The following is an 18,553-nucleotide window of genomic DNA, read 5'->3' on the forward strand; positions in this document are numbered from 1 at the left end:
ATATTCAATTAAACTAGCACAAAATAAATTATATTTCAGTTGTATACGATTGAGGCTTTTTTTTTTCTTTTAAAACAATAAAGTTTTGAAGACTTATTTTCTTAATAAACGAATTTTTTTTAATAAAAAATTCTTTAGCTTATGTAATGTACATATGTTTCATTTTATAAGAGGTACACATATAAATCATTATTTTCATTTATAAAATATTTTTACTTAAATTTACACAATCTAATTTAAAGTTTAAAATTTTGATAGTTGACGCATTTTTTTTGAATGGGTAGTGGACACATTATATCAATCAAATTAATAAACATAAAAAATAAAAACAATATGCTGTAATTCAAACGACATATTTTTATAATATTATTTTCAATTTTAAAAGTATATATTTTTTAATTTATTATTGTATAATAAAAAAATAGAAATCTCATTATTAATAATTTAAAATATCTTTTATATAGTACTTTGTTCTTAAGATATGTAAATTTGTCGCTATCTAAGTATTTATAATATTTTCACAACGAACTTAATTATTAAACTTATTGGTTGCACTACCATACTAGTTAGGTGGAGTATGATGGGTATGAGATTACGAAAAACAAATATAGACATGCAACGGAGAAAACAAATATAGAAAGGGGTAATATAGACATTACATGCAACGGAGAAAACAAATATAGAAAAGGGTAATATAGACATTTCGCAAAAATCCTACTTAACAAATCTTGTAGGCGAGAGAATTTGGAGAATTGTCTTGTTGCAATCCGTGCACAGAAAATTCTTCTAAAGATTTTATTTTAAATTTTCTCATTATCTTTTATCACTAACAAACCACAGCAATCTATTTCCACGCGCCGCACCCGCATCAAAACTCCACGATAAAGTACTCATTATGCCACTGGACCCATTCTCACAGAAGAGCGTGCATAACACGCATCACAAAGGACTATCACCTTCACACCAGAAAATATTATTATTTTCATTCCAGAAAATAGTAATTAATAATTAATAATGGTGAGCCAAACTCATTCCCAAAATGTGATGGGTGATAAATTATTCTGAAAGAAGAAAAATTACAAAATTTAGAGAATAATTGATTATTAAGTTGGTTGTATGACTAATTTATCCTATTTTTTAATATTAAGAGAATAAATTTATATTTTTTCATTTTTTAAAATTAATTTATTAATATCTCACACTTTTGAGAATAAAATTAATTATTTATCTTAATAAAAAAAGAACAAGTAAAAAACTAAAAATTAAAAAATAAAATCCAGTGGCAGAAAGACTTGCACAGCACAGTAGTAGTATTTTGTTTTTGTTCATAATATATAAATAGTGAGAGAGAGAAATTTGAAGGGAAAATAGAAAGTTTAGAGCGACTCTTCTTGTTCTGCAAGTTTAATGGCGTGAGAGAGTGTGTAGAGTACACCTACGGTTCGGTTCGGTTCGGTTCCCAGAAACCGTATGAGAATGTTGAATCTTTGCATGCTTCACCAACTCCTCTCAAATTAAAACCCAATAACCCAGATAGATAGATAGATGTATGTGATCTTGTTGTTTTTTCTTTTTCAAATGCTAATGCGATTGTGAGTCCCTTCATTTGATTGTTCAACAAAGTCCTCCACTACCCTACCCACACGACGTCGTCTCGTTCTTAATGGGTTAATTTTCTTTTTCCGTTCTGATTCTTCTGGGGCTCCACTGAGTGAGTGTGTTAGTTTTGTTTTTGTTTTGAAAAAATGGCGAGAGAGACGATAGACAAAGTGAGAGACCATGGGGAACTGGAGGAGGAGCTAGAATTGTTGCTGGATGAGATCCCTCACGCCACATCACACAATCTCCTTCGCCACCATCATCATCATCATCATCATCATCATGGTGATGACGACGATGCCGTTTTCGTAACGAAACAGACACACCATGGTCACGCTCATGCTCATGGTATGTATTACGATGATGACTTCAAATCCCCTATGAGTGGGTTTTCTCTGCAATCTGACGGTTCTTCTTCGAGTTTGTTCTCGTCATCGCCTCCGCCTTTCGAGGACCTCAAATCCACCGTGGCTTCTAGAAGCTTCGATTCTAAGATCCCTGATTTCACTGTGAAGAAGCTCAATGAGTCTGAGAGGTTGGTTCATGAACTAGGCCTCTGCGCCGATTTCACTAAAATGCACATTGCTGATAATAACAATAATAATAATAATAATAGACGCCATAATCAGAATGTGCTTCCGTTTCGTGATTTTGTCAATCATGTTGGCGGTGGCGGCGGTGGTGGGGACTGTAACGGTTTTGAGAAAGGGTTTAGTGATTCTGTGGGGTTTCATTCCCCTTTAACTACTAGGACAAGGAGTTCTATCACTCATGCTGCTGAAATTAACACAGCATTGCCAGGATTGACTCAGGACTATAAAATGCCTAATTTATTTGGATCGTCGCAGCAGCCGTGTGCCAGATGGTGTGAACGTGACGGTATGGTGGTCTCTCGATTGAATGGATTCAGTGCTGGTTCAGTGGTTTCTCCTAGGCACCGCCTGATGAACGACTACCATTGTAGGGGAGGAACCATGGTGCCGGAGCTTGTTGGTTCCTTGAGCTGGAATCCAGCGTTTGATGCTTCGCTTTATGCGCAGAAATATGGAATGAGTTTATTCGAAGAAAGGGGGGTGTCAAGATTGCCTAGCAATTCTTCTTTTTGTACTAATTTTAAGCCTTGTATGAGTGTTCAGGAGTTGCTGCAGTATGGCCTTTCTCAGCCTAATAATCCTAATGCAAGAAGTGTGCCACTTTCGAATGCTAGGACTAGGATCCCCCAAGGAAATCTAGATGCTATTACAAGTGAGGGGAGTTTCATTATACAAGGGGAAGGTTTAAATTATTTAGGGGTTAGTAGGGGTTCGGATCCTCTAAGGTGTCAGCGTGATGTGCAGCACAAAAGTGGCTTTGCTAAGCAGCAGCTACACAGGTCAGAGCTAGACATCCGACACCAGGTTTTAGGATATGAAAATCCTAGGAGTCCAAGGAACGCTTGCTCATTCCCTTTGCTACCCAAGTATAATTCCCTAGCAGAAGCTCGAGGGTTGATATATTTAATAGCCAAAGATCAGCATGGCTGTAGATTCCTGCAAAGAATATTTGACGAGGGTACACCGGAGGATGTTCAAGTGATATTTAATGAGATAATTGATCATGTTGCGGAACTTATGATGAATCCTTTTGGCAATTACCTAATGCAGAAGTTGTTGGATGTCTGTGATGAAAAACAGAGAATGCAGATCATACTCATGGTGACCGAGGAGCCAGGGCAGCTTGTCAGAATTTCGTTAAACATTCACGGGTAATCATGCGACTTATGCTAGTCTTGAAATATTATATCGAGTGTCTGAAGTTGAATTTGACATCATTGTTTTTATTTTCTGTCAGCACTCGTGTGGTACAGAAGCTGATTGAGACTCTCAAAACTAGGCAGCAAATTTCATTAGTTGTAGCAGCTCTTGAACCAGGATTCTTGGCCCTCATCAAAGATCTTAATGGAAATCATGTGGTTCAGCACTGTTTACAATGCCTAAGCAATGAAGATAACAAAGTATGACTTTTATTTTTAAGTATTTATTGGTTTGGATAAATCTTGTACATGATGTAGTAATAAGTGAACAGAAATTGATCTGGTTAAATCATTGGTAGCTATGTGTTTTTGAGCTTTTGGATCAGTCCATGATAACTGATCATCTAGTGTGAAAAAACACTTTATTGTTTCCCCCGTTTCATTCTGTTCTCAAAAGTTTATCTTGCGTATTGCTTGATATGCAATGCTATATAATGATGTTCTTATGATTGAAATTTCAATTTTATCGCTCCTATGGTTAAATTGAATAAAATTCCAAAGTGTTTTTTTTCTTCTTCTTTGGGTATGTTACAAACTTCTTAGTCCTTTTTGAAAGGAAAGGCATCACAGGAAGCATTATGGTCATATGCTGTTCTGCTTGACTGGTAAATAGAACAGCTTGGCCATATTGTTCAAACTTTTTTTTTTCGTTTGCCTGATCACTAGCTTGTTTTTATTTTTCCTAAACATCTCTAATTATTCGATGAAACTTTTTTTATTCATCTTTCAATTATGGTCTTGTATGTAGACTATTATGTTTTTAACAGAAGGACTTTGACTTTATAGCCACATAGTAATACCAACTTCATTGTCACAGGTGGCTATTTTTGATAATTGATATTGTGAATAGACATCATGTTATCAAAGCATTTGAAATGATTTATTTATGATCACATAGTTTACGCTCTCCTCTTGGGCACAGAAAAGCCCGAGCTTATAAAATTAAATAATACATTGTACATTACCATGTCATGTAGACCGAATATTTTCTAGACTAATAGAGTAATGGTTAGTTTCATCAATTTGTATTTTGTGGTGATAAAATGTTAATGCTTGTTAGTTATGTCTGTCTATATTTTATTCTTGCAGAATCCAAATGCAGTGATGTAATTGCTCTTTCCGTGGTTTGCTCTTATTGTTCTATTTTCTACATAGCTTTTTTAACCTTTCTTATAGCTGGAAATTCAATGTAGTGGCAGGGTTATATTATTATTATTATTATCTTCCAAAATATTGAATCATTATTCATTGATGAATAAACCGTAGGATACTTTCAAGAGCTTATTTAAAATAATGATTTTGTGAAACTGCTCCCAACTACTAATGGCTATGTCATCTGAAATATAGTTTGTTATAGGCTAAAATTCAATACTTTAAGAATCCTAATACAATTTTCTATTGCTTTGTTTAAAAACTTGATCCATGCAACCTTTACTTGCATTGTAAAATTAATGCATTTAGGATTATTAAACTGCATCAACATTCTCAAGAGAGTCTTGAGACCATTAAACCAATAAATAATTAATCTGTGATGGTCTATATTGTGTAGGGTAAAGGGCTTATGAACTATGGTTGAAGTGGAGTTTGTTCTGGTGTGTATTGCTAAGTTTAAGGCTACGTATATTTTGAAGAATGAAAATGTTGCATGAAATAAATGACAAAGATCTGATTTACTAATAGAAATGTTATTATAGGACATCTCTTTTGCTTGTCTAAAACACTCTTTTAGTATACTGTATGGATATAAGTTTTTTACATGCCCTTAGTTTAGTTGTTAACCATGCTAATTGATTCAGGCAGATCACTTTGTCGCAGATGTAATTTCTTCACTGATAAAGATAGGAATTTGATGAAATTACATAAAAATATGTGTGCAAATATTGATATTTTGTTGCAGAAAAGTTACATTTCCCATTCTTTGTGTTGAGCAGTTCATATTTGTTGCTGCTGCAAAGTATTGTGTTGACATTGCAACTCATCAACATGGATGTTGTGTTCTGCAAAGATGCATTGGTCATTCTAGAGGGGAGCACAGAGAAAAACTGGTTGAAGAAATATCTGCTAATGCACTTCTGCTAGCTCAAGATCAATTTGGGTAATTATTTGAAGCATACTACTTGAAGTATTAAGTACACTAAACCTTGCACTGATATTTTTTGCATTAAGCATGTATACCTTTTTGTTTATAGATATGTTTTTTTTTCCTGGGACAAAGAATCTTAGCTGTAGCAAGTTTTCTCTTGTAATTGGTAAAGGCATTCTTAACTCATGCCACTGGACAACCGGACTTTGTGGGGATTAGGTGTGGCAATCATGAAACATTATTTTGTTGACACCTTTTGCATAAGACCATTCCAATGATTCCACCTACTAGATTGATGATGGCAAGGTGTGGTGCAATTATGGAAGAACGAATGCCAAATAATGTGGCCAAGGGGACAAAATTTTAACAACTATCATATTGAGATTCGAAACAGAAATCCGTATATAGTTATCACCTTTTTTAATTCAGCTATTTTTGTTCCTGTACTTTTTTCTTTTTTCCATTTCTCTGCTTTCTCCTATGCTTGGGATTTGTTGTTAACAAATCAATCTTTAATGGAGGGTTATCTACATATACGTTTTTGGTCATATTTAGAAGTAATATTGTATTTCGAAACTGAGATAAATTTGCTTCTCTCTTGATTTTTTCACTCTACAATCTATTCATTCTATTTGTCTTCTGCAGAAATTATGTTGTTCAATTTATCTTGGACTTGAGGATTCCTTCGGCCACTGCAACTTTAAGCTTGCAATTTGAGCGTAAATATGTGCACCTGTCAATGCAGAAGTTCGGCAGCCATGTTGTTGAAAAATGTCTTGCAGTATTCAATGATGAGAATCAATCTAGAGTCATTCATGAACTGCTCTCTGCTCCTCACTTCGAACAGTTGCTTCAAGATCCACATGCAAATTATGTTATTCAATCAGCTCTTCGACATTCTGAGGTCTGTAACATGACCACTTTATACTCCTTTCACTTTGGTTGCTGCTTCCTCCTATATTCATAAAAACTGCTTAAAATTTTCATAGTCGTGTCTAAGCTTTTTGGGGCTTTGTCAATGAACATCTTGATTCCTCTGATCTGCTTGCTTGGTATTTCTTTTCTCACGTTCTGCTTTTTCCTTCTAAACTAGGGCCATGTGCATAATTTACTAGTCGAAGCCATTGAGTCCCACAAAGCAATTTCACGGAATAGCCCATATTCCAAGAAGATTTTCTCGCAGAAGCTTTTGAAGAAATGATGTATAATATTCGCTCCTTAGCAAGAACTGTTATTGTTCTGCATTAAAAATCATTTTGGAGTTTACTACTGAACAAATGCGTTGCGTGGTTATTTAACTGTAAGTTGGGATGCTAATAACCATACAAAGGAGTCAATCTGTTTAGACTTGTTTATCCTTCTGCTCAGCTAATATTTAAAAAAAAAAAAAAAGAAAAGTAGGGAAAAAGAAAGAGCAGACAATTTTGCTCACATTTAAAATTTACTTTTGAATGTACTATTATGTTGTCTTGTATCTCAACTTCATGATATTATTATCATCCTGTTAATTATGGCATTCTCACTGGCTGAGAATGTACAGTGTATATTGTTTAGGACGATTTGGTGTTACTGTAAAATACTACGAGGAATCTCTCAGAATAAGTTTCCTTTGTCTTGTGCAAGGGAATGAATGACGCCAGTTGTTTAATTGTATTTACAATTATTATATTATAAATTCCCTGTTATTAATTTTAGAACCTCATTTCCTGTTATTCTTCTTCCTCCACTATGGAAGTGTAGATTTTCTACAACTTTCTTAGCTACTGGATAAGTTGGGTTTTCCTAGGGAAAACAAAGATGAAGCAGAAAATACCTGGTTTGCTTAATTTTTTGTTTTTAGTTGGGGTGATCATGGTTTGGATTGGTTTAATTTTTCATAAAAAAAAATCACTCGAGAACCAAACTCATAAAACATATATGTGATTTGATTTAATTTTTATTTAAAATAAAATCTAAATTTAACCAAACTAATATTTTGTGATTGGATTCTCTTATTTTTTTTATTTTTACTAAAATATTATTTCATTGAAATTATATATTTTCTTTGCATTTTTTAAATTAAATTATATTAAAAAAAATACTAATAACAATCGAAGATATTTATTAATATGTTAAACTTTTTACAATAAAAACTTTTGTTCGATTTTTGGTTTTTTTAGTGATTTTTAATTTTTATTTTGATCGGTTTGAATTTTAACATTCCTAATTTCTAGTATTAAAAAAAAACAATTATGTGATACTCGACTTACTCTTTGGTTGAAAAAGAATGGACTTTTTGGCTGTAGGGAAGAAAAACAGAGGGGTTAAGATCATTTTCTTCCACTACTTGCCTTTTCTCCCAATATTCTTTTTGGGGGTAACAAACCCTTATTCCTTAAAATTGTTGGTCACTTGGTACTTAATTTTACAAAATGTTTATTTTAGTTTCTAACTTTAGAAAACGTTATTCTCCTTTTTTATGCAAAACAATAGAGAAAAAGGATTAAAAGGAGTTTTTTTGGGCAAAATAAAAAACCAAAGTAAGTTTTGTAAAATAATATACTAAAATAAGAAACTTTTATAACGTAACTATTTTCTTTCCTTTTATCCTTTTGAACGAAATATAACATAAAATACGGATTTTTCACAGGATTTTTAATAATAATGCTTCTTGAATCGTAAGAAAAAAATACACTAAAATGGGATGTTTCGAAACATAATTTTAAAATGAAAAAAATGTTTTAGTCTCACACAGATGACAAAAAAATTCTACGGTGGAGGTTCCAAAGTGGGGGAAGGAAAGACAAGTGGCGATTATTATATATATATTTTTGATGCGTTGGCGATTATTATATTCACGAAAAACAAGCCAAAAATATTGAATCAGAATTGTTTCGTTTTGGAGGATGGGCACGTGCCTATGCCACTCTGAGTGGGTACCCGGCACGTGTCGCGGTGGTGGCGAAACCGTCGTGGACCAATAGAAACGCAGTAACTGATCGGATCTTAAGCAGCCACCTTCCATCCACGAACCTTATTTCATATCCCATCTCATTGCCACGTGTCGGTTTTTCCGTGATACCTTTTTCCCAAATTATAAAATAATTTATTTTTTTAAAGAAGAAAATTCTGCGGGCAAGTTCAAGTTGGAGGATAGTAAAGAAGAGAAGGGTCTGGAAAGGAATCCCCACACAACGAAACCAACGCTTCCCACACTCCAATTTCCTATTCTCAATCTCTGTGATTTCACTCCAAATTTCACCCTCAGGTCAGTTTCAATTTTGTGTTTGCTTAGTTACTTAGTTTGTTTCTTCACGCTGATTTCTCGTTTAGGTAACTTTTCCCCCCTTTCTTCTTTGGTCTTTGCATGGTGTAGTATATTTTTAGTTTTTTTTCTTCTTCTTAATCCTCCACTTCATTAGGGGAAGCACCCTAACTAATCCCGAGTTTGGTCGAATGGAAAGCTAAGTAAAGTCTAAGTCTGGCAAAAAATTGTTTTCGCCTCTGTAAATGATTCAATCTTAATTTTAGTATATTAATCACTTGTGCTCAGTAGACTTTTAGTTGATTGACGAATAAGAAAACTAAGCCTGAAAAAGAAAGACCTTCTTCACGTTTTTCTTCTCTTCTAGAAGGTTTAGTTTATGACTTAAATTAGGCTGAAGAGCTTCTAAATCATTCTTTTATATCCTAATTTTGAATTCCTTATGATTATAATAATAATAATAATTATTATTATCGTTATTTTTCCGCAACAAGCTACTTGCTATCATCAGTGCATGACTTATAATTGCTGTGATTTTTTAATTAATTTAATTTAATTTTAATTGTGATTTTTGGTCGTTAGGCGTTTTTGATTTTAGCATAACATAGCAATCCGGTTGGTGCGTGCGATGTTTAGGAAGTAAGAAAATGGCGAAAATGATTTTTCGATTTTCTGGATCTTAAAATTTTGCTCCTTTTTTTTTTCTTTTCAGAAAGCAAATTTATTCTGGTGTATTTTACTGTATAAATTTTGTAGTAAGGTACTTAGTATGATGGAAGTTTTGGCCATGCTCTGCTCTACTTTAACATAAAAAAAGAAAAATGTTCGTAGAGCTGTTAAAACTTGAAACAGGAACTGTTGGGATCCTGTTTTATAATTTTAAGAACAAGTACGTACAGTTGTAGCTGTAGTGCCCGCTTTGTATTTCTTGAACCAAAGACAATAGTAGATTTATCTAAACTATTTTACAAATTATTTCTATATTCGAAATTTCCAAATTTGGTATGATTATACACGTAGTCAACAGAGATAAGGGGGTTGGTATTGGCAATTTTGCCGGATATAGACGTTCATGTACTGCTTATAATATGATGTTGGTGATACTAGTGCCAGTTAGCTATCTTAAGACTCACAACATGCTTGCTATTGTGTTATGCTTTCTTGAGTTACCTATTGATTCTGCTCTTATATAGTTGTCAATCTTCTCCCTGAGTTCAAGCATGAAAACATTTATCCCTAACTTGTTAAGATAGTTAAAAACTGTCTCTAACCCAAAAACGGTGTAGCCCTATTAATCTCACAGTATAAGATAGAAGCTAACTTCTCTTATCATTTACCATGTTATTACTTTGTTTCACCGTTTAAGTTTCCCATTTAGGTATTCATTTCTCATTTAAAAATGATGGTGCAATGTCTTTACTGAGCATGAGTTCCTTTTTTTGCATGGACCAAAAGATTATTTCTGATGATATCTCTATTTGGACTCTCCATTAGATGCTTTCATTGCAGTACTAATGTTATTTCTGATTGAATGTCACTTTTATACGCACATGAACTTTTGGTCTGTAGCATAATCTTATTAGCAGGCTGTTGTGCAATCCGATCTCAAAAGAGCTAGAGGTGAAGAAGTAGTGGCTTGGTAGTTATTAATAAGACTCCTGAAACACTACCCTTGAAAAGCTAATTGTGGATTGGTGGTGGGGGTAGCTGATGTTACAGTTAATTTGAAGTGTACAGTACTTGTTAATGGTAAATTTGAAACCTATATTTGTGTAACTTTCCTTCTACTCTTTGCCTGCATCAGCTCCACTTTTTTCCATATTTGCATAGCCTGGTTCTTAAAATACCCCCATGTTAACTGATCAGGCCTGAGTTAAGCTTCCTTGAGTTTCAGTTTGAATCTTGGATGACATGGTTCATATTTTGTAAGGTGATTTTTTTATCGTATGGTTATTCCAAAACTCTTCTTGCAGGGTAAAGTCCTTTTTATAAATAATGGAAAAACTATTGGGATGTATGGTTGTTTCTTGTTTCCTTTTTCCTGCTAATACCAGCAGAGTGGTAGGGCTTGTATTTGTATGAGCTTTAATAAAATTATGAGTCTGATGCTTGCTATTTCTCTCTTTGTCAGGTTTGACACCATATGTTTATCAGTTTGTTACACTATGTGATGCCAGGTTATTCAAGTTATATTCTTATTATGTGCCTTTGTGCTACAGCTTGAAGATAACGTGTGAGATGGATTTGGTGAAAATGATGATCATATAGTGCCCCATGCCAGTGACAAACATAATAATCAGTTTGTAATACAAGAAGATAGCTGTAAGAAATCACGTCATGAATTACATGGTATCAGAAATAGTGATTATGTGAATAGCTATGGTACTCAGGGTAAAGAGGAATTGTACTTAGAAAATATGACCCAAAAAGAAAGAATGCAGGAAAAGGATTCATGGCCTCACACACCTGAAGATGTGTTTTCTTCATGTGGTAGTGACTCAAGCAAAGAAGCCAAAAGGCTAACATCAGACAACACAGGCATGTCTGATCACTGCTTCAAGAGCAGCAATTTCGATTCTGGTGGTTGTGAACTCTGTGAAGATGATACTATCTTGGGAGACAAGTGTGTGGTGGAAAATGATAGTGCCTGTCAATATCCAACCAATCACATATCCCAAGCTGACAATGAACTCAGTTTTCTTGATAATGATGGTTGGCTGGATATAGGAGACTTTGAAGATGTTGACAGGATGTTGTAAGAATTTCTCCTATTTGACAGAAATTTCCTTATCTTTCCCTTTGTTTGAAATGCTAATCAATTCATTGCAATCATCATATAAATATCTGAATATCACTTTTCACATTGCAGAAGTTGCGATTTAACGTTTGGAACGGGAAGTCTCAATAATGAAGAGGAGTTTTGCTGGCTCTCATCTTGTCATGGTGCTGAAGGTTCTGATGATGCATTTAAGTCTGACTTCAAGTTTTCATATGCAGAAATGAGTCCATTGAAAAATATATCAGATTATAATATGGATTCCAAGGAAAGTATTGTAGGTCTTCCAATCAATGATTCCAACAAAAGATCATCTCCTGTTGATGAAAAAATCAGGTCTCAAATGGATGTTATTGATGATTGTGTCCCTGCTCCATTATCAATGTTCAGTGAGAGTGATTCAGACATGAAATCCGTTAATATAGATGACTTGCTGCCCAAAGAAAAGGTTGTTTACCCTTTCATTTTATTTCATTATATTTTTTTCTGTTTTACAACTTGGTAAAAAAATTTAATTAGCTGGTAAAAATTATTGATTGAAATATGTCTTTGACCTGGTAAAAATTGTTAATGCCACTGAATTGAGTTATTTAATATGGCAATACAAGTATGTCATGAGCTGCTATAGAACTGATTATGTTTGACATTTCAAGGATAATAATGTTGGAATTCATATATTTTAGATAAGATTCAGTTGATTTATGAATATAATCATACATTCACCCATTTAAAAGAGTTTTATAATTTATGAAATCAAGCAAAATTCTATCATTATTGATTCTTAAATCTTTTAAGATATAGAACTGATTATGTTTGACATTTCAAGGATAATAATGTTGGAATTCATATATTTTAGATAAGATTCAGATGATTTCTGAATATAATCACACAATCAGCCATTTAAAAGAGTTTTATAATTTATTTTATCAAGCAAAATTCTATCCTTATTCATTCCTAAAATATTTATGATATAGAACTTGAAACCTTTTTAGTATACAGTTTTCATAAGATGATTTTATGGCATATTCATGACCTATAAACTTTTATCTTAATTAGAATAGTATCTAATGAGAATGCATTAAGGGCAATCTAGTAATTACCTCTATTTGATATAAATTATGTTTTTCCATGTTTCACTAGTTTTGTTTTGTTGATGGACATTTGGGCTTAAGTCCTTTATGTAATACTCAAAAAGTCAAGATCTATTGTTTCATTTTCGCTTTCAGGGTAATTTGTTAGATTTACTTGGTTTCCAATGTAGGTTTAATAGCAAGGTTGGACTATTCTGAATTCGTTATATTAGGGTGAACTTATAAACGTAACTAAATTGACTCTTAATTAGTACATAACCAACAATTTCTGATTTACAGCTGCAGAGGAAGCTACCAAAGCCATCAGTGGGAAGGCGAAAAAACGGTTACCTACAAAATGGTGGTTCTGTTCATCCTTATGCTGCTCCAGAGCAATATGCAGATACAAAGCAATCCTTTGGATCCTCTTCCAGTGGGGTTACTTCTCTTGATAGCATCCAGAAACATAAGCTGAACATAGATTCTGATTCTTTAGTCTGTATACAGACACAAATTCCTATGACACGCCCAGACTATAGTCATGCTCCAAATCACACTCCCCTCTTTCCGACTTTGTCTGGATCAAGATCTGAGCATGATGGACATCTGTCTCCTCTTAAAGAATCATCTTATGCATCAAACATGGAGAGTTCTAATGGTCATTCTTTGGAGCCTGCGGCCTTGAAAACAAATGAGAATAGAGAAAAGTTGTATCATTGCTGTGATGGAACCCTGTTAAGTAGTAATTTCAAAAATGAAAATATGCCAAATCAAATGCCATTTCACAGTCTGGGCTCAGCTCAGCAAGTAGGTCATCAGTTTGAAAATGAAAATGAAGGTCATAGTGAAGTTCAAGGAGTTGGCCTAGGCTTTTCACCAGAAATAGATTCATCAACAGTGCAGGAAAGCTCATCCATGGGCTCTGCTTTGGACCAAGCCTCACCTGAAGCAAATAGCTTTTGCCACCTGCAACAGATCATGGATCAGGTATTGGAATCCCGAATGATGTTCAAGTTTGATTCTGGTTGTTCTTATATATTTTTATCTTAAGAGGAAAGAATATATTATATTTTATCACCTCAATATTGCACTCTAAACCTGTTACTTTAAGGTTAGCTTTGATTTTGATCACTTATGCTTAGTTCTGTAGAGGAAATAACATGTAAATTTATAGCTAATCAGTTGGTAGTGTTTTATGTGAAAATCAAGAAGTAAAAGTTTCTCCTCCCTGGTGGATCCCTCCTTTTCCTGGGTGGAGTTATTTTCCAAGTCTAGTGACTGTTAAAGTTTTGCTTTGCCATCCAATTCTTTAAAACAATCTTGTACGTAAAATTTGTTATTTACCTGCATGTGACTTATTGCTGAAAATCTTTACCTCATTGATTATAATTTACTTTGTCACACCAAAAATTTTCTTGACTGCAGTTGGATATTAAAACCAAAATGTGCATTAGGGACAGTCTATACCGCTTGGCTAAGAGTGCTGAGCAAAGACATAATAATTCAAATGCAAATGGTTGCATTGGAGATGATGAAACATGCAAAGCAATGATGGCGCAGGATGCAAACAGGTATTGCTTACTTTCTTCGCTTCAGATTTATATTTTTCTTGACTACAAGGTAGCCAATATAAAAACCCATCAGAATAGTGTATAGCATGATTTTGAGTGTTAGTAGTTCTGCGTTCTACTTATATGGCATTTGTGGTGTTTCCAAAGATGTAATATTCTTTTATTTATATTCTCATGCTGACACATAACAATGCTCTTTGGATTTATCTCGTGTTTATGAATTAATCTTTTTGATAACACTTAGTTTCATTCAGGTGTGCCGGATTAATGGATATGGAAACTGACACAAACCCCATTGATCGGTCTGTAGCACACTTACTGTTTCACAGGCCCTCAGATCCATCGGTGTTGCTTCCTAACGAAACTTTACCTTTCAAATCCAGTGCCACGGTATGCTTTCATGAATTTTTGACATTTTTTCGATGAAGTAGAATTGTAGAAAGAGTACTCATTGGTTTAATTGACAGATGCATAATGGATCAGTGATCAATCCACCAGTAAAGACTGAGAAACAGGTCTGTCAGGAAGATTCTACTGGAGTGGAAAAAAAGGTTTTACAGGGTAACACCTCATGAAAGTGAAACCAGCGTTGGCGCATTTCGTCGTACAATTTATACTTTTTCGGTCATCGTCGTATATGATGATATATAATTATTTCGGGCTTACTCGGATGCCTTTGTTAATTTGTGAATCATTTTTGCATCGGATGCCATGAAACTAATGTAAATTTGTGCTAATCAAATCATCATAAGGTAATGATTTAGTGTAATGCTACTACGCTCGCAACTATTTTCACAAGAAAGATCACAATTATCCCGCGCAGCCCATGATCACTCATCAAATTAATATTTTTTTGGTACCAACTCATCAAGTTATTTGTTTTTTTGGTACAAACTTATCAGATTAATTTGAAACTAGCGTCACTTGATTGTACCATTTGTTTTCTGGAATGAATCCTTTCTCATGAAGTGATAAGATTATGAGAAGAGAGGTAGATGCAAAGCCCTTAAATAGTAACTTGAAACTTTTGTTTATAAGGTCAACTTATTTAAGATTGCCTTAGTTGGATGTTTCTTTATTCCCTTGAAAAATATGATGTAAAAATTCACGAAAATCAATGCACTGTACCTTAATGTTAAAACAATAATCCAAGGTCTCATAATCTATCTTTCACCTCCAATGATAGAAGTACTGGTTGAAAGGGAATCAACAGTACCTATCGACAGATGCATCATCTTGAGAGATCAAGTTGGGTGCCTGGTGTATTTTCTCCACTTCCCTCATCACCTCTCAATGCAACGCATTGCAATCTGCAACAGCATCAGCATCCCAGCAAGTGCACTCTTTTGGCCACAAATCTCTTTGTCAAATATCTCAGCAGTCCATTCTTCCCTCACTGCTCCCTTGTGGAGCTGAGCACACAGACACTTTCCCAGTTAGAAGCTCTATCAGAAGCGAACCGTAGCTCCAAACATTCGGGTGACTTGTAAACAACCATGTGCTGAGCTGCAATCGGTTGTGCTATCAAGGAGGCTAGGCCGAAGTCTGAAACAAGAACTGTGTCGTCTTCGTTGGAAGACCGCAAGTTGCCGTGTGGGACGATGTTGTTGTGGTTGAGCTGCAGGTACACCAATGCTCGTGCCACTCCTCTTGCAACTCACAATCTTGAGTTCCAACTGAATGGAACTCGGTTTCCACCTCTACCATCTGAAATTATTAATGTTCACTTTTCGGGGCTGCATAGTTTGGTTAATTGCTTGCCAATTCATTATTATGAAGTCGTGATCAGACAAAATCACTTTATAACTGTATATATATTTTGCTAAATACATTTTTCTTTCTTACAATTTATTTTTTTTTCATTTTTTTATAATATTTTTTTCGTTTTAGTTCTTTCAAAAAAAGTTATTTACTGTTTAAAGCAATATCTAAATATTTTAAGGACAAAAAATAAAATAAAACACATTTTATAAAGACTGAAATAATTTTTTTTACAAGAACGAAAATAAAAATAAATTAAATTACAGAAAAAAATGTATTTAAGTTTTTTTATAAACAAATGTTAATTTTTGTTTGATTCTTCTTCTTCCATTCTCTTTTCACCCTTTTCCATGTCATTGGAAAAAAAAATTAACAGAACATTTTTTTGTCATTTAATTTTCACTTAAAAATAAAAATAGATACACGGGAGTTGGAGGTTTTGTAAAACTTGATTTTTTTTGTCATTTAATCCCTTTCCCAAGTTGTGATTGTCAACAATTGTCTTTTCAGCTATGTATGACATTTTTGTATGTACATGTCAAAGGTTTGGTCAGTGGATTAATTTCCAGAACTAATTAAAGCCATAAAAAATATTTGTCAAAAGGTTTAAGACGAAACCTTGAAGGTGATTATTTATATTTTAACCAAACGGGGACCAGAGTTAGAAAACATTCTGCACCCATCATTCAATTTTGGAATCCTTACCCTTAACCTTTTTTCCTTTTGTTCTTTTTTTAAAATAGGAATAATGATTTGCACTGTTTAATTATGAAGGAAAATTATATAGTATAAAATGTTTCTAATGCAGTAATGCTGACTAAGTTGTTGTATTCATTATCTGTTTTCTAATTAAAGTTCACTAATGTACACAAGAATAACAACAAAATCTTATCGCACCAGATCGGTTACATAGATAACATGATTCTTAGTATGATAAAAAGGAAAAGAGAAAAACTGAAAGTCTCATTGGAGGAGATTATTAAAAAAGATCTTTAGATTCAATGATATTGCTGAAATTTTAATTTTTATTCGTGCCGAATGGAATGATAAATTACAAAAACGTAGCAATTAAGTTGATGTAAATTACCATGAAGCCGGGAGAAAAGATTTCCATTCTCTGCATATCTGTAGAGCATGAGCTTCTCGTCTCTAGAATGATAATAAGCAAGCAATGACAACAAATTTGGGTGCTTCATATCAGCAATCACGTTTAGTATCTTTGCAAATTCCTCCTTAGAGAGTGGTTTTAAGTCCCTTAGCCTCTTTACTACAATGGTAGATCCATCATTCAGCATAGCCTTATAACTATTTCCCAAGATTCCATGACCCAGTGCCTCCGCAGAAGCTCTAAGAAGTTCACCCATTTGAAACTTTGCCTTATCATCAAAGAATACGAGTTCCTTTCTCTATTCATCTGTCACCATCTTTGTCCCCTCTCCTATTTCCATCTTCTTGTCAACACTGATCTCAACATCATCACTCTCTTTTTCTTGGACCGTGGTGGGAATCTGCCCTAGCTAGCTTCACTATTTTGTTGAGCTTTTTGGTTGTGTTGTAGTAAAGCAGCAATAACAATATAATTGCAGGTAGAAGAAACACATTGAGAAAAATTGAAATATTCATTTGCTGAATTAAGGTGTATGAGAGGGGAAGCTATAGATGCAATGCTTATTGAGATTGAAAGAAGTGTAGTTGCAGCTATGGCATGAGGATTTTATAGACACATTACATTTCTCCAATGGATGAAACTAGGAATTGTAAAGGTGAAGTACCTAAACAATTCCTTGTTGTTGCAGACAATAACAAGGGCATCTAATTATTGAAATTGTCCTTGAGAATTCTAAGATTCTGATTTAGATAGTTTAACTCCATATATCTGATGTTTTCAGTTAGCGCAAACGAAGTGATGATTTGTGAGAGAAAAAAGTTGTGAGTAATTTCATCTGTTAACAAAATAGTAACAATTAATAACTAATATTTTTCTATGATAAAAAAATGATGATTTGTGTGCATATGAAGTTTATAACTTAGGACCTATATATCAAGTAAATTGGAATGTTGTATATGACCAAGGCCTTGAAAAAAGGTAGTTCTTCTTGTAACTCTCAAAGTCAGGACGGCCAACATTGTCCCTAGTGTGAGGTAAATTGTGAGCTGGTGCAAATTAACGTGAGAGCTACGCAAATTTCTAGCTATGTGTGGGGAATTATGTATATTGATAGTATCATCATATTAGCTTAAAAAAATTGGAGCTATGGTACTGAAATATCGTGTTGTGGTTACAATTGACCACAATTGGCACACATGATATATGATGTTAGAAGTCTCTTGAGAAAGAAGATAATAATGTTGTGGCGTTACATAAATTTAAATGATAGCCGTGTATGATAATTATATTCATTGTGAGTGCACTTGTCACAAATTCTAGCCATGCATGTACTAATATTTAGTATTTGATTATCTTTGGATATAATTCTATGCTAACCCCACTGATGAAAAGTAAACCCAAATTATTTAAGTGTGTTTTTGGAAAATTTTATTTGATAATGATCAATAATAAAATAATGCGGTGATAACATTCTCTAGGAAAATGGAGTATTCTTTTTTAAAAAGAAAAGGGAAATGGAGTATTCATATTAGTGGAACATTTAATTAAA

At 33.7% G+C, this 18,553-nt stretch overlaps 2 protein-coding genes and 1 pseudogene across 6 annotated transcripts; 2 read left to right on the plus strand and 1 right to left on the minus strand.

Annotated features, from left to right (window-relative positions):
* The first annotated feature begins 1,353 nt into the window (after positions 1-1,353).
* On the plus strand, positions 1,354-7,174 carry LOC114422192 (putative pumilio homolog 7, chloroplastic). Its single transcript, XM_028388415.1, has 5 exons — positions 1,354-3,343; positions 3,430-3,592; positions 5,323-5,486; positions 6,120-6,378; positions 6,568-7,174. The coding sequence occupies exons 1-5, from the start codon at positions 1,746-1,748 to the stop codon at positions 6,673-6,675; spliced, it is 2,292 nt and encodes a 763-aa protein (XP_028244216.1). The 5' UTR covers positions 1,354-1,745; the 3' UTR covers positions 6,676-7,174.
* Positions 7,175-8,562: 1,388 nt separating this feature from the next.
* Positions 8,563-14,957, plus strand: LOC114422193 (protein LNK1-like). Of its 5 annotated transcripts, none has more exons than XR_003668642.1 (8): positions 8,563-8,721; positions 10,288-10,467; positions 10,938-11,473; positions 11,588-11,942; positions 12,865-13,551; positions 13,990-14,135; positions 14,380-14,525; positions 14,603-14,957. XR_003668642.1 is itself a non-coding variant. In XM_028388416.1 (8 exons), the coding sequence occupies exons 3-8, from the start codon at positions 11,136-11,138 to the stop codon at positions 14,708-14,710; spliced, it is 1,770 nt and encodes a 589-aa protein (XP_028244217.1). In that variant the 5' UTR covers positions 8,565-8,721; positions 10,288-10,467; positions 10,938-11,135; the 3' UTR covers positions 14,711-14,957. The 5 variants fall into 5 exon arrangements, 4 of the variants coding, with proteins under 4 accessions (XP_028244218.1, XP_028244217.1, XP_028244219.1 ...); XM_028388416.1 differs by having other exon boundaries at positions 8,565-8,721; positions 14,390-14,525; XM_028388417.1 differs by lacking the exon at positions 10,288-10,467 and having other exon boundaries at positions 14,390-14,525.
* A 192-nt stretch (positions 14,958-15,149) lies between these two features.
* Positions 15,150-17,519, minus strand: LOC114423934 (annotated as a pseudogene).
* Positions 17,520-18,553: the final 1,034 nt, after the last annotated feature.

Source organism: Glycine soja, chromosome 8, assembly GCF_004193775.1.
Source record: "Glycine soja cultivar W05 chromosome 8, ASM419377v2, whole genome shotgun sequence".
NCBI classification, from domain to species: Eukaryota; Viridiplantae; Streptophyta; class Magnoliopsida; order Fabales; family Fabaceae; genus Glycine; species Glycine soja.

Excerpts from the sequence above, each read along its gene's own strand:
- LOC114422192 (XM_028388415.1), top strand. The coding sequence starts at position 1,746 with ATGGCGAGAGAGACGATAGACAAAGTGAGAGACCATGGGGAACTGGAG. Across the intron at positions 3,593-5,322 it reads TAAGCAATGAAGATAACAAA|TTCATATTTGTTGCTGCTGC; the intron begins GTATGACTTTTA and ends TGTGTTGAGCAG. Across the intron at positions 5,487-6,119 it reads CTAGCTCAAGATCAATTTGG|AAATTATGTTGTTCAATTTA; the intron begins GTAATTATTTGA and ends TGTCTTCTGCAG.
- LOC114422193 (XM_028388417.1), top strand. The coding sequence starts at position 11,136 with ATGACCCAAAAAGAAAGAATGCAGGAAAAGGATTCATGGCCTCACACA. Across the intron at positions 11,474-11,587 it reads GAAGATGTTGACAGGATGTT|AAGTTGCGATTTAACGTTTG; the intron begins GTAAGAATTTCT and ends TTCACATTGCAG. Across the intron at positions 11,943-12,864 it reads ACTTGCTGCCCAAAGAAAAG|CTGCAGAGGAAGCTACCAAA; the intron begins GTTGTTTACCCT and ends TCTGATTTACAG.